At 43.0% G+C, this 12,620-nt stretch overlaps 1 protein-coding gene across 8 annotated transcripts in view; it reads left to right on the forward strand.

Annotated features, from left to right (window-relative positions):
• Positions 1-12,620, forward strand: part of ENDOV (endonuclease V) — a 94,758-nt gene that overhangs the window by 65,724 nt on the left and 16,414 nt on the right. For 5 of the 8 annotated variants that reach the window (XM_072645251.1, XM_072645248.1, XM_072645249.1 and 2 more), the window contains one exon: positions 310-959. The exons of the other annotated variants lie outside the window; for them this stretch is intronic. In XM_072645251.1, coding sequence (XP_072501352.1) covers positions 310-319 — 10 coding nt within the window. In that variant the 3' untranslated portion in view covers positions 320-959. Of the gene's footprint in view, positions 1-309; positions 960-12,620 lie in introns of those variants that run through there. 8 annotated transcript variants of the gene reach the window in all.

The raw sequence follows: 12,620 nt of genomic DNA on the forward strand, positions 1-12,620 counted from the left end.
TCCTTCCTTCCTTCCTTCCTTCCTTCCTTCCTTCCTTCCTTCCTTCCTTCCCTCCCTTCCTCCCTTCCTTCCTTCCTTCCCTTAATCACCAGGAGGTAGAACTGGCTTAAGGATGCTTAGGGGTAAAAGTAAAGACCAGACAAGGTCAGGAGTTTGCCTTTGGTCACGTAGTCAACACACCGCTGCTGTCAAATCAGTGAGATACGCTTGTACGCTGCCTGTGACACCTGGTGGATGCCTCACGTGACGCTTGGGGTACTGCAGTAGTCCAGCAGCCTGCACTGACTTATCTTCTTCCTTAACCCACAGGACTGGCTGAGCATCTCTGTATCAACTGGAGAGGACATGTAATGCCTGCCATATCCACCAGGAGGCACTACACTCAAACCACAGCTGAGTGGTTTCATCAGTTCCCTGCTGTGCTTGAGCAGTCTACTCTTACACAAGCCTCCCACCCCACCAGGCTGTAGGTCCCCACACAGGTTTAGCCCATGTTACTTACGTTCTGCTTTTGAAACAAAATATCATCCAGAACTGTTTGGTAATTTTATTGGTGTGGGGAACTCCCAGTGAGGAAATTACCTCCACTGATGCAGACTGAAAACCATCTCCAATTCATAATCTCAGAGAATTGCCTAGTCCCTAGGGACAAGGAGAGGTCAGTTGGTTTGCCTAGGGTCACTCCAACAGCATTTGTCAGAGAAGAGTCTTGAACCTGGGTCATTTTGATTCTGAGGGCAGATTTTGCCATGTGGCCCTTTTAGGGTGATTGAAATAGGAAAATTATAGGAAAATCTCTGGCTTTACCTCACGCTGCGTCCAGATTCTCCCTTCTCTCAGTCTGGCCCCCCACATTTATAAGACTCAGGCAAACAGTTTATTGTACCCATATGTTTGGTTTTTAAAGAGGACGAAATGTAATGAGAGATTGGCCAATAAACCGAGTCCTTATGAACCCATGCCGAGTGCTCAGCTGAGTCTCCACATGGACTTTGGAGTAGGAACAGACACTCTGCAAACCAGTTCTGATCCCCTAACCATGGCATAAAAGAAGGTTCTTTGATTATCTGCTGCTTTATAGCCAGGACCAGGGTTCATTCAAAAACTACTAGTGGATTATAATATGCCCCTTCTCTTATTTTGACGTGTTTTTGCCTGACAGTGCTCCAGTAAGAGAAAGGAGCCAACTGGGCTTCTTCTATCAGAGTCCCACCCACTTGCTCAGAATTTGTTCTTTCATCTTAGGTTGAAGGAGATTGCAGATAATGGTCTGGTGAATTCTGAAGCAGCCAGAGAGCAAGCCAGCAAGAGGTCTGGATGTAGAGTCTTTGCCAGGTTTTGTAGCCAGTCTAGCCTCAATGCCTCAAGAAGTAAGGAGGCATCTCCGGGACCCATACTGGGGTAGCTGAGGCAAGGGCTCACCCAGAAGCAATGTCGCATTGGGACATGAACTTGGTGGGATTAAGAGTGCATAGAAAGTGAGTAAAATCTAAGCCCACTCTCCCTATGCTGTTACAGGAGAAAATGTGCCCTGGAAGTGTTAGGGTAAAATGTTTATACTTCTGTTCCTGCCAAATCTTTGAAGTAATAATAATATTAATAATAAACATTTATATAGTGCTTACCATGTGCCAGACACTCTTCTAAGCACTTTACAATTATTTCATTTGAGCCTCATGATAACCCTGGGAGGTGGGTGCTGATATCATCCTCATTTTACAGATGAGGAAACTGAGGTAGAGATTATGTGACTTGCCCAGGATCACACAGCAAGGAAGTGTCTGAGGCTGAGTTTGAACTCAGGTCTTCCCAACTCCAGGCCTGTTTTTCTATCCACTGAGTCACCTAGCTGCCCCATAAATATCTTTTTAGGAAAAGTAATTGATATTAGTTGGTTCACTAGAACCAGGGCAAGGGCAGTTAATCACATCAGAATGGGAAATCAAGCTGATAGCATTAGAGAAAGATACCCCAGCCCCCTCACCAGTCTTGGTCAAACCCTGAGGGCGTAATGTCTTGTTCTAGAAGAGTAAGGCCAGAGCACTCACTACAGAAATCATTATGGTGCTTCTGCTTGAACTGTATTTTAGTCATCTCTCAGCTCCTCCCAAACACCCTCAGGTTGTTGGAAGGGGAGAAGTGGAAAGGGGAGAATGTGCACACTCTGGACTCCAGTCCTAGATGGGAGAAAGGTCTGTCTCTCCTTCTGCTGGCTATTTCTCTTTGTTCCATGAGGGCCAGACAGTGGCTGACACTGGAATCCCCCTAGGCAATGCTGATCGCCATAATTTCAGCAGCTTTCATCCCTTCTCCAGGTTTGAGAGAAGCACACAGATCTCCCAGCAGTACTTGAGATCACTGCAGGTGAAGTCTGAAGTCCACATCCCAAGAAATTCAGTTCGACAGACTTGTAGCCCATATGACAATTAGGCAGCTTCAGCTCCCTGTGCTGAATGGCTGACAGGAAGTCTCTCAAGGGCAAAACAGGAATGAAAGGCAGAGAGGAAGGACATATATAAATATATGTGTGTGTGTATTTGTGTATGTATATTTGTATATGTGTGTATATACACATATAAATATGTGTGATATATGTTACATATAACTGTGAGATATATACACACACACGTGTATGTGTGTGTCCCCACACACAAAATTTCAACCTCTCCTGTCCACTCACACAGCTTCGTTTCTGTTGGGAACAAAGGCTTGGCACAGCCTTGTTTCCAAAGGTTTCATGATTCATTTTCCCAGTGGGACCCACCAAGACTCCTCCAGTTTTGACAAGGATGAAAGGCATTGCAGAGACCCACTATACTGGCCTCCCCCCGAATCCCATCAGTTCAACAAACATTCATTAAACACCTACTCTGTACATGATACTATTAAATACTTGTAACATAAAGACAAATATGCAATATTCCTTGTCCACATAGCTTGGAAGGGAATACAACATATAAATAAATAAAAACAAAGTGTGTCATCCCCTCTGGGGCTACTCCCTCAATTTGCAGTCACACTCAAGGTTGGGGTTCCTAGACGGTGCCTGTTGTTGCTCTTTTCTCAGGATTTTAAGGATAATCTTAATGGGCTGTGCTTTTAATACTGTAGTTCCTGAGTCCCTACCAGTGTGCTTTCTATTAACAGTCAACCAGGAGGCTTAGTTAGTTTTTATAAAAAGTATTTACTTAGAGGGTAGACAGAGAATAGTTGGTACAAACCATTCCCCCCAAATCCTGTGTGCATTCTTTAAAAATGCACAGAGTCAGGCAGAAGGTGGGAACAAATATTGACTACAATGTTAGCGAAGCATACATGTAGAGAATGTATGTGGCAAAGGGATAATTCATGACTCCTGGCTCTGGAAGTTCTTTTCTCCCTTCATGCACTCCTTATGTAGCTCTCCATAGAGCCCTGTGCTTGTCTCTGAGGCTCTGTGCCTTTATAGTCTATAATGGGTCCTTCTCTCCATGATTATTCTCTGATGTCATCTATCTTTGGAATGCTTGTCTCTTCATGATTCAGATGATTCCTCTGCCATTAGCCCATGCCATGCCAGTGGATGCTACCATGGTCACAGCTGCAGACATTCAGACCTTTCAAAGCCCACAAGGTCACTGCCTGGGCACTTCTATCTTAGACTACTTATTTGTCTATTATTAGGAAAAGATAAATACAACAAGACAGAGACAGCCATGTGATCACAGCTGCCATGTCTGCATGGGAGACAGGGTAGCTGCCCATCCCCCACTTCCTGTTCTCAGGAGACAGCTCACTCATAGCCAAAAAGGGAAGAGACTGATGGAGGGGCAGGTCATGCCTTTTGTATAACTACTCAGTTTCAGCTCAGTAATCCCCGAATCATCAGTTCTTGCAGCTCAGGAACCAAATGGAAGATGCTTTGTCATCACATAGTACAAATTCCTCAGTCACACATACAGTCCCTAAAGTCCCACCTGGTGGATTAGCACTAGGTAGCAAATATCTGCTCATGCTCCATATAACCTACCAGGAAGGGTAAATTTGAGCATGCTCAATGCCTCTGTCACATATAAATAAACCACACAAAATAATTTCAAGAAGAAAGGAAAATTATCCAATATCTCTCATCCTCTTTTTAGAGGAACTCCTTGAAAAAGCCTTCTATATTCAGTGACTCTATGTCCTGTCTTTTCCTTTTCTCTAACTTTCTTTTAAACACTCTACAGTCTGACTACTGACCTTTTCATTCAACTGAAACTGCTCTCTTCAAAATTAGCAATGATTTCCTAATTGCCAAATCTAACAGACATTGTCACACCTCCTCCTGGGTGCTTTCTTTTGTTTCTTTGTGACGCTCCTCTCCTGCTTTTTCTCTTACCTGGATGATTGTTCCTTCTCAGTTTCTTTTTCCGGATCTTTATTCGTGGCACATCCATAACCTTGTCCTTGGCTCACTTAGCTTTTCTGTCTACACTCTCTCATTGCTATATATTAATTGCTGGGCAAGTTACTTGATCTCTGTCTGCCTCAGTTTCCTCTTCAATAAAATGAGGATAATAATAGCACCTGTCTCAGAGTTGTTGTGAGGATCAAATAAGATAATATTTGTAAAGTGCTAATCACAGTGCCTGGTAATTCTGAACTTCTGTATTACTGTTGAGGGTATCACTTCTAACACTGACAACCTGGTGTCATCCTAGACTCCTCACTGTCACTCATCCAGTATATCCAATAAATTGCCAGATTTTGTCATTTCTACCTTTGCAACATCTCTCATATATACCCTCTTCTTTCCAATCACCATCCTAGTTTATGCCCACATCACATCTCTTGAACTATTATATTATTGTCTTCTAATTGGTTTTCCTCCTCATATCTTTCCCTGCTGCCATTTATGCTCTGTTTAGCTGCCAAAGTGATTTTTCTGAAGTACAGATATGGTCATGTAACTTCCTGCACTCCCCTTTACCCCTAAAAAACTCCAGTGCCTCTGACCTATAGAATCAACTGAAAAGTCCTGTTTAACATTTCAAAATTCTTTACCATATGGCCCCTTCCTACTTTTCTAACTTTCTTCTAGTTGATTCCCTTCTGTTCATTCTATGATTCCACCATAGTGGTCTTGTCACGGTTCCTCACACAGGACACTGCCTTTGACTTGGCTGTCTCCCTTGCCTGGAATGCTCTACATCCTTACCTCTTGTAGAATCCATGACTTCCTTCAAGATTCAACTCAAATGTCACTTTCTGCAGGCTTTTCTCAGATCAACCAGCTACTAGATCCTTCTCCTTTTAAGGCCACCCTTCCATCTGTTCTCCATTTCTACGTACCAGTTTATGTGTATATTTTCTTCCCCTATTTGAACATAAGTTACTTGAGAGCAAGGTGAAGTTTTTGTCTTTTTATGTTTTATCCCCTCTGCTCAGGGGTATACCTTCTTGCTGAAAAACAGAAATAATGCCTCTGGAGCTCATGGGGAGAATTTCTCTAAGTTCATAGATTTCTAGGCATAGGAAGACTTCATTCTCTTCTGGGTACAACTCCCTCGCTTCCTTGGGGTTTGGGAGCTTAGGATTTAGTGCTTATGGTAACTTTTTTGTTGTTGAGTTATTTCAGTTGTATGTGACTCTTTGTGATCCCTCTGGTTTTTTCTTGGCAGAGATGCTAGAGTGATTTGCCATTTCCTTCTTGAGCTCATTTTACAGATAAGGAAACTGAAGCAAAGAGGGTTAAGTGACTTGCCCAGGGTCACACAGCTAGATTTGAACTCAGGAAGATGAGTCTTCCAGACTCCAGGCCTGGATGATGATTATAGACCACCAAGTGAGTCCCAGAGAATAAAATTACTCGAGCAAAATCACAAAGTCAGTAAGTGTTAAGGCTGGGGCTTAGGTTCAGGTTTTCTGACTTTGCATCAAGTGAACCTACTGCCTCCCAAGGAAAAGGGAGAAAGTAACATATAGAAAATATTATGAGTGGTATTGAAAACAACTGAAAGGGAGTGTAAATTCTATTATTTAGGCTAGTTTAAGCTGGCTGGTACCCCTCAACTAGGTAAGTTAATCTGTAGCTCAAGTTACCTGGGGTTAGGTTGGTCTTAAGTTGTTCCTTAGGTCTAGTAAAGGGCAGGTAGATGGTGCAATGGACAGAGTGCCAAGCCTGGAGTCAGGAAGACTCATCTTCCTGAGTTTAAATCTAGCTGTGTGACCCTGGGCAAGTCACTTAACCCTGTTTACCTCAGTTTCCTCATCTGTGAAGTGAGCTGAAGAAGAAAATGGCCAAGCACTCCAGTATCTTTGCCAAGAAAACCCTAAATGGGTCACAAAGAGTTGGAAACGACTGAGCAACAGCAGCATCGAGGTCTGGTAAACCACTCTCATTCTCACCCCAAATAAGATTGTCACCTCCAGATGCAGAGTATCCTTTCACTATTCTGAGCACCACTCCTTCCTCTCTGTGTGACCTTTCAAATGACTTAGCATTTCCAGACCTTGGTTTCATCATCCCTAAAATGAGGGTGTTAGACTTGATGACCTCTGAGGATCAAGTGCGATAATATTTGTAAAGCTTTCAGCAGAGTGTCTGGCACATAGTAGGCACTTAGTAAATACTTATTACCTCAAGATTCAGAGTACGCAGCTGGGTGATTCCTAGGATTGTAGAGTTGGAGTTGGAAGGTACTTTAGAGACCATCTAGTTGAACATCTCATTTTACAGATGAAGAAACTCAGACACAGAGTGGGTAACTTGGTTAAGGTTGCATAACTAGTAGTAGTAGTAGTAGTAGTAGAAGAAGAAGAAGAAGAAGAAGAAGAAGAAGAAGAAGAAGAAGAAGAAGAAGAAGAAGAAGAAGAAGAGCTTCTACTACTAGTAGAAGAGCCGAGATTTGAATCCAGGTCTTTAGACTCCAAATCCAGTGCTCTTTCTCCTGAAAAACACTGACTCTATGGTCTAAGCTCCTTTGTCTATTCTGCTATCCTTAAATGATCACCTTGCCACTGATACATTTATCAAAAGGGAGGCCCCTTAAGAATCAGCACACATTCATATCTACCCACAGCCCCAGACATCCTGTTCCTCAGCTAAACACCTGCTTCATTCAGCCAGAGTAGGATCCCAGAATAGGATAAATATATGCCTGGGAGACTGGCCATTAGACAGAGTGAACAAGAGCCCAAGGATAAGCTATGTCCTCTGCCCCAGCAAAGTGCACATGGGATGGGTCAGTCACTCCCCAGGGTCCAGAAGCCACGATTCTACTCATGCCGGGCTATTAAATCAGGGGATACTGCCAAGAGATGCAGATAGGGTAGCTGACTCCTCTTGGGTTATTACCTTCTTTAGGGGCATTTGCTCAGGTCTCTCCCTAGCCTGTGATTCCTTCTCCCTTTCCTCCCTTTAGACTCAAAACCCATCATTGTCAGACTCTCCTGGGCAAACCTGGATACAAGTTTTAAGGACCTATTAATTTCTGGCAAATTCTGGGTGTAACTGACACAGAAATGAATAGTGCTCGTGGTAATTAAGAGAGGTACCATCAATGATGATGGAAGACTCATACCAGCCTATCCCAATTTCACCTCCCTTGGCTGAGAGGAAAAACTTATCTCATTTTGTTCCCAACATACAGGGCCAGCCTGTTCTCTCTGAGGAGCAGGGGAGATGGGGGACGTTGGTGGGGAGTGGGAGGGATGCAGCTGCCATGCCAAGGCTGATAAACAGAAGCTGCTGGTAATGTGATGGGGTGATGTTGTATCCACCAGAGGCCCACACATGCCAGTGATTAGGGTGACAAACAATCCTGGAGAGAAAAAAGGCCCTCCTGGGAAAAGAGAGGCAGGGTACACATCAGTGTTCAAGAAAGAAACTATGGCTGAGCGAGGTCAGTAACCCGCTTTTCCTGGGTAGATCAGAGTCCAAGATCTGAGTCAGAAGTGGGCAGCCAGGACTTAGCAGTACCTTCCCTCTGAGGCTACTTCTCATTCACCCCAGATATGTTTGGCATGTTCATAGTTTTCATCTGTTGTTCGCCTTGAGGGCAGAGTGTATTTTTGCCTTTCTCTGCATCCAAGGTGCTCACTTAGCACAGTGCCTGGCTCACAGTAAGAGTTTAATTAAATGCGTATCCACTGACTGACTGAACTAGGGGAGAAGCTGTAAAACAAGGAGAGCTTCATGGAAATCAGCAAACATTGTACCAGAGACCTGCCTCTCTCTAACATACCGCCATGAGAAGGCCACTTCCAGACCCTGCCACTGGAAGATGATGCTGTGGGAATAGACAAGAAGGGATGCCGCCAGAGTGGACCAGGCTCATTGCTAGGGTACACATGGGCCTGGAATCATTGACTTTTGAGCTGGAAGAGACCTGAGTGATCATTTAATACAACCATTTCATTTTACAAATGAGGGAACAGAGGACCTAAAGATACAGATAAATCAAACCCAGGTCTTCTGATTTCAAATCCACATCCCTTCTACCCCTCTCTACTCAAAGCTACAGATCCAGGTTTAGAGAAATGACTTCTGCTTTCTTGGTTTTGTCAGTCAGTTGTCTCAATTGCTAATGCTGGAAGGAATCTTAGAGGTCATCTAATCCAAACTTCTCATTTTACAACTGAGGAAACTGAGAACCAGAAAGTGAAGTGTCTTGCCCAACTGCAAAGTTCTTTTTGATAGATCCAACTTTTGTCATGGGTGACCTAAGCAGAAAAAGATTGGCATATTCATGTGGAAGCCAAAAAGACGTAGAGAGAAATCTGAAACTGTAGAAGTTAAGTAAAAACTGATGGTAGCAACAGAGACAAGAAGGGTAGCTACTCCTAGAAGCTCTGGGGCCTCTACTTAAAACTGAGTGAAGAAAAACATCAGGCAGGGCTGAAACCTGAATGGAAGAGCAAGTCTTCTTTTCAAATATACTTTTTCTTTACAGCATCCTCTTCTACAAAGAAGGCTAGAGGCAATCAGGCAATCACTCAGCGGATTCCCTAGGGCTGGCAGCTAGAACCAGCCCCTAGCTTTTATCTAAACATTGTGGTTTGCCCCTGAGGTTTGCTGGGAGCCTGACTTCTCACCAAAGGAAGTGGGTGCCTCATTCTCATTTTATTGGCTCTTTGTTCCCACTCTCACCCTGGTTACACCAAGGCAAATTCTGCTTTTGGTGCTAGTTTAGGGTGTCTGCAAAAAGAAGGCTAATGTACAAACATGATTTGAATATAGGTGGTTGTTCCGTTGTTTTATCAGTAGTAGCTTCTGACTCTTTGTGACCCTATTTGGGGTTTTCTTGGCAAGGATACTGAAGTGGTTTGCCATGCCCTTCTTGAGTTCATTTTAAAGATAAGGAAACTGAGGCAAAAAAACTTGCCCAGCATTACCCAGCTAGTAAATGTCTGAGGCCTTATTTGAACTGTGGTCCTCTTGACTCTAGGCCTGGAATTCTATCCAGTGTGCCACTGAGCTGCCTTGAGTAAAAGACAGATGATTTATTCCTACTTGATGAGAGGAATAAGCACAAAAAAAAATCATAGTGTGCATTACAGAGTGATTAGAACATAATTCAGTAGCTTAATTTATTACTACTAATTCAGTCAGCTAGGATGCTAATGATCAAGCCTTACTGGGACATAAGATAGTTTTTGCAAGACTGCTAAGTAGCCATTTCACCTTTGTACTAAAGAGAACATCTATTAATCATTGACTGCATGCTGGTCACCATGCTAGGTACAAAAACAGGATTGTTCCTGCTCTCAAATAGCTTACATTTTAATAGTAGGAGACAAAGCAAAAAGGGAAAGTAGAAAAGGGGTAGGAGAGAGCACTAGGCATTGTCCAATCAAATAGCCACATTTTATCTCTGGAGACCTCTCCATATGATCTCTCCTAGAGACCTCTTTGCAATGCCTGCCTTTCCCTTGGTGCCCAACCATTCCTCCCACTGCTTAAGCAGTCCTTTCCCTTTTTCTGCTCAGAAGATAGGAAAAGGGAAGACACTGACTGTCATCTCTTTAGATCTTTTGATGCTTACAAGGGCTGTGCTAAAGGAAGGAAATATACAAGAGAAGGACAGAAGTTCCTATATAAAGCGCCTCAGTTTCCTCATCTTTAAAATGAACTCAAGAAGGACATGGCAAATTGAATCTGCTTCATGTAGTGAGTGGTGGCCCTGCTACCATTATGTTAAGGTAGAGAAGGGATGTCCTTCTTTCCCCCTCACTGAAATCACATCTTGAGGTTAGGGGCTATCTCCAAATAGCTCTCTCCATCTCCCATCCTAGAGCAGGGAAGGTGGCACAATGTATAGAGGACTGGACCTTGAGTCAGGAAGACCTGAGTTCATGTCTGGCCCAGACACTAGCTAGGTGACTGGGTAAATTATTTCACCTCTCTCTGCCTCAGTTTACTCAGATATAAAATGAGGATTATAATATTATTTACTTCCTAGGGTAATTGTCAGGATGAAATGCAGGAAAATGGTAAGTGCTTTGCAAATCTTAATGTGCTATATAAATGTTACATGTTATTATTTATTATAGATGCTAAAATTCTATGATCCTGAATTATTGGATTTAGAACTAGAAGGGACTTTAGACTTCTGGTTTATTTTACAATATGAGGAAACAGACTCAGAGAAATTAAGTGAGTCAACAAAGGTAACTGCAAGTGGTAGAGTCTGGATTGCTTTGAGTTTGTTGTTGTTCAGTCGTATCTGACTCTTCATGACTCTGTTTAGGGTTTTCTTAGCAAAGATACTGGAGTGGTTTGCCTTTTCCTTCTCCAGATAATTTTACAGATGAGGAAACTGAGGCAAACAGGGTATCCAAGTGTCCAAGATCTGAGTAGGTAAAACACATTGAAATGAGAAAAACAACAAAAGTGGGGGATATTTCTAGAACTGTCCAGGCAATGGTGTGCATGCCTGGGTCTGGGTAAGACAAGGCTAAATTTCAGAACCTAGTGTCCCAGGGGAGGATTCCAAGGTTCTGGTAGGGAAGAGGGGAATGTGAGGATGTTGGTTGGAGGGCACATAGCATGGTGTGGAGATGGTTAGACAAAGGTTACTTTCCTTGAGTGAGAGGGACCATTTGAGAAATGGATTCATCTGATGAGCAGCATAGCAGGCTGTCCCAATATGCGTATGAAGGGGTTGTTCCTGAGTCCTAAAAATAGAATAACAACACCCTACATTCATCCAGGATCTTCTTGGGAGCTCTCTAGGAACTATTTCCAGGGAACTCAGTATTTCCCCAGGAAATGTTAGATTCATGGAACTGGAAACATTTGTTAAAGGAGAAAATTTTTTTTCTTCATAAATGGCGAAACTAAGACCCAAGATATAAAGGATCATCTGTGGCCCAGGACCCCTCCAAGGATTCTGTGCGTAGGACAGATTGTTCCTGACTCACTCTACTCTAGGGCAAATAAACCAACTAATAAACTAAGATAAGCCCCAAAGATGTGTAGGGTTCCCAGACAATTAATGAATTGGACAATAAATACCTACTATGAGTCAGCCATTATGATGGGGACTATGTGTCGAGGTTGCAAAGACAAAAATGAAACAGTCCTTGGCCTCAAGGGGCTTACATTTGAAAGGAGGAGACAACATGTACATATATTGTTACACACATAACAGATACAAGGCAACTTTGGAGGGGAGGGAAGCAACCAGGAAAAGACATAATGTGCAAGGTAGGGCTTGAACTGACTTAAAGGAAATCCGGAATTCTGATAGACCGAAGAGAGGAGGGATCAGGTCGCTCTGGGCATGGAGGTGAGAGAAATGATTATTAATGACCAATGATCCCTTTTCTAAAGTGCTAATTTTCAAGTTTAGTCTCTGAAGGACCTTACTGTTAGTGAGACTGAATTATCTGTCCTCAATCTTGGTCAGACCCCACTGAACCTTACAAGGGATTTCATCTAAGGTGGGGAAGCCCACTGTGCCCTGCACAGGTTGGGGTGGGATCAATAAATTCTTTTGATTAGATTGCCCAACACTGAGCAGTTTAGAAGTAAATGCCATAAAGCTACATCCCCCAGGCCTTCATTAGAATAGGTCCGCCTCTTATTATAATATTAATTCTTTCATTAATCGTTAACTAATCAGAGTTGATTGCCACCCTCAGGAACACTTATTCTTCCAAGGGCATATACACCATGAGCCAATTGCCATGAATCGTCTTTTGTCCAACAGAGGGACAACCAAATGACTATTCTTTTTGTTAATAAAGTACTAGCATGATTAATAAAATGATCAATTACTCAGAAATTACTTCTCTTCATGTTTTTAAATATCACAGAGAACACCCAGTGCAGAAGCCTAGAGACAACAGGTGAGCCTATCCAGGAAGGTTAATTTGGCAATCAGAGTTCTTCACAACCTGGCCCCATCTGACCTTTCCAGCCTTATTATGTATTTATTACTCCTCTCCTCATACTCCACAGTCCCCAAAAGGGATTAGGCTCTTGAGGTTGACTGGAAATCAACCCTTTATATTTTGTGAGAATGTCAAGGCTCTCACTGCTAAGATGTTGGAAATGAGATAGGGCGTTCTCTGGAGAACAAGACCAGTAGAGAGAGGATCCAAGGACTCAGGCTGCTGCTACTCTCTTCAAATAATGCATGTTCTTGGTCTCA

This window comes from Notamacropus eugenii, chromosome 2 (assembly GCF_028372415.1).
Source record: "Notamacropus eugenii isolate mMacEug1 chromosome 2, mMacEug1.pri_v2, whole genome shotgun sequence".
Taxonomy (NCBI): domain Eukaryota; kingdom Metazoa; phylum Chordata; class Mammalia; order Diprotodontia; family Macropodidae; genus Notamacropus; species Notamacropus eugenii.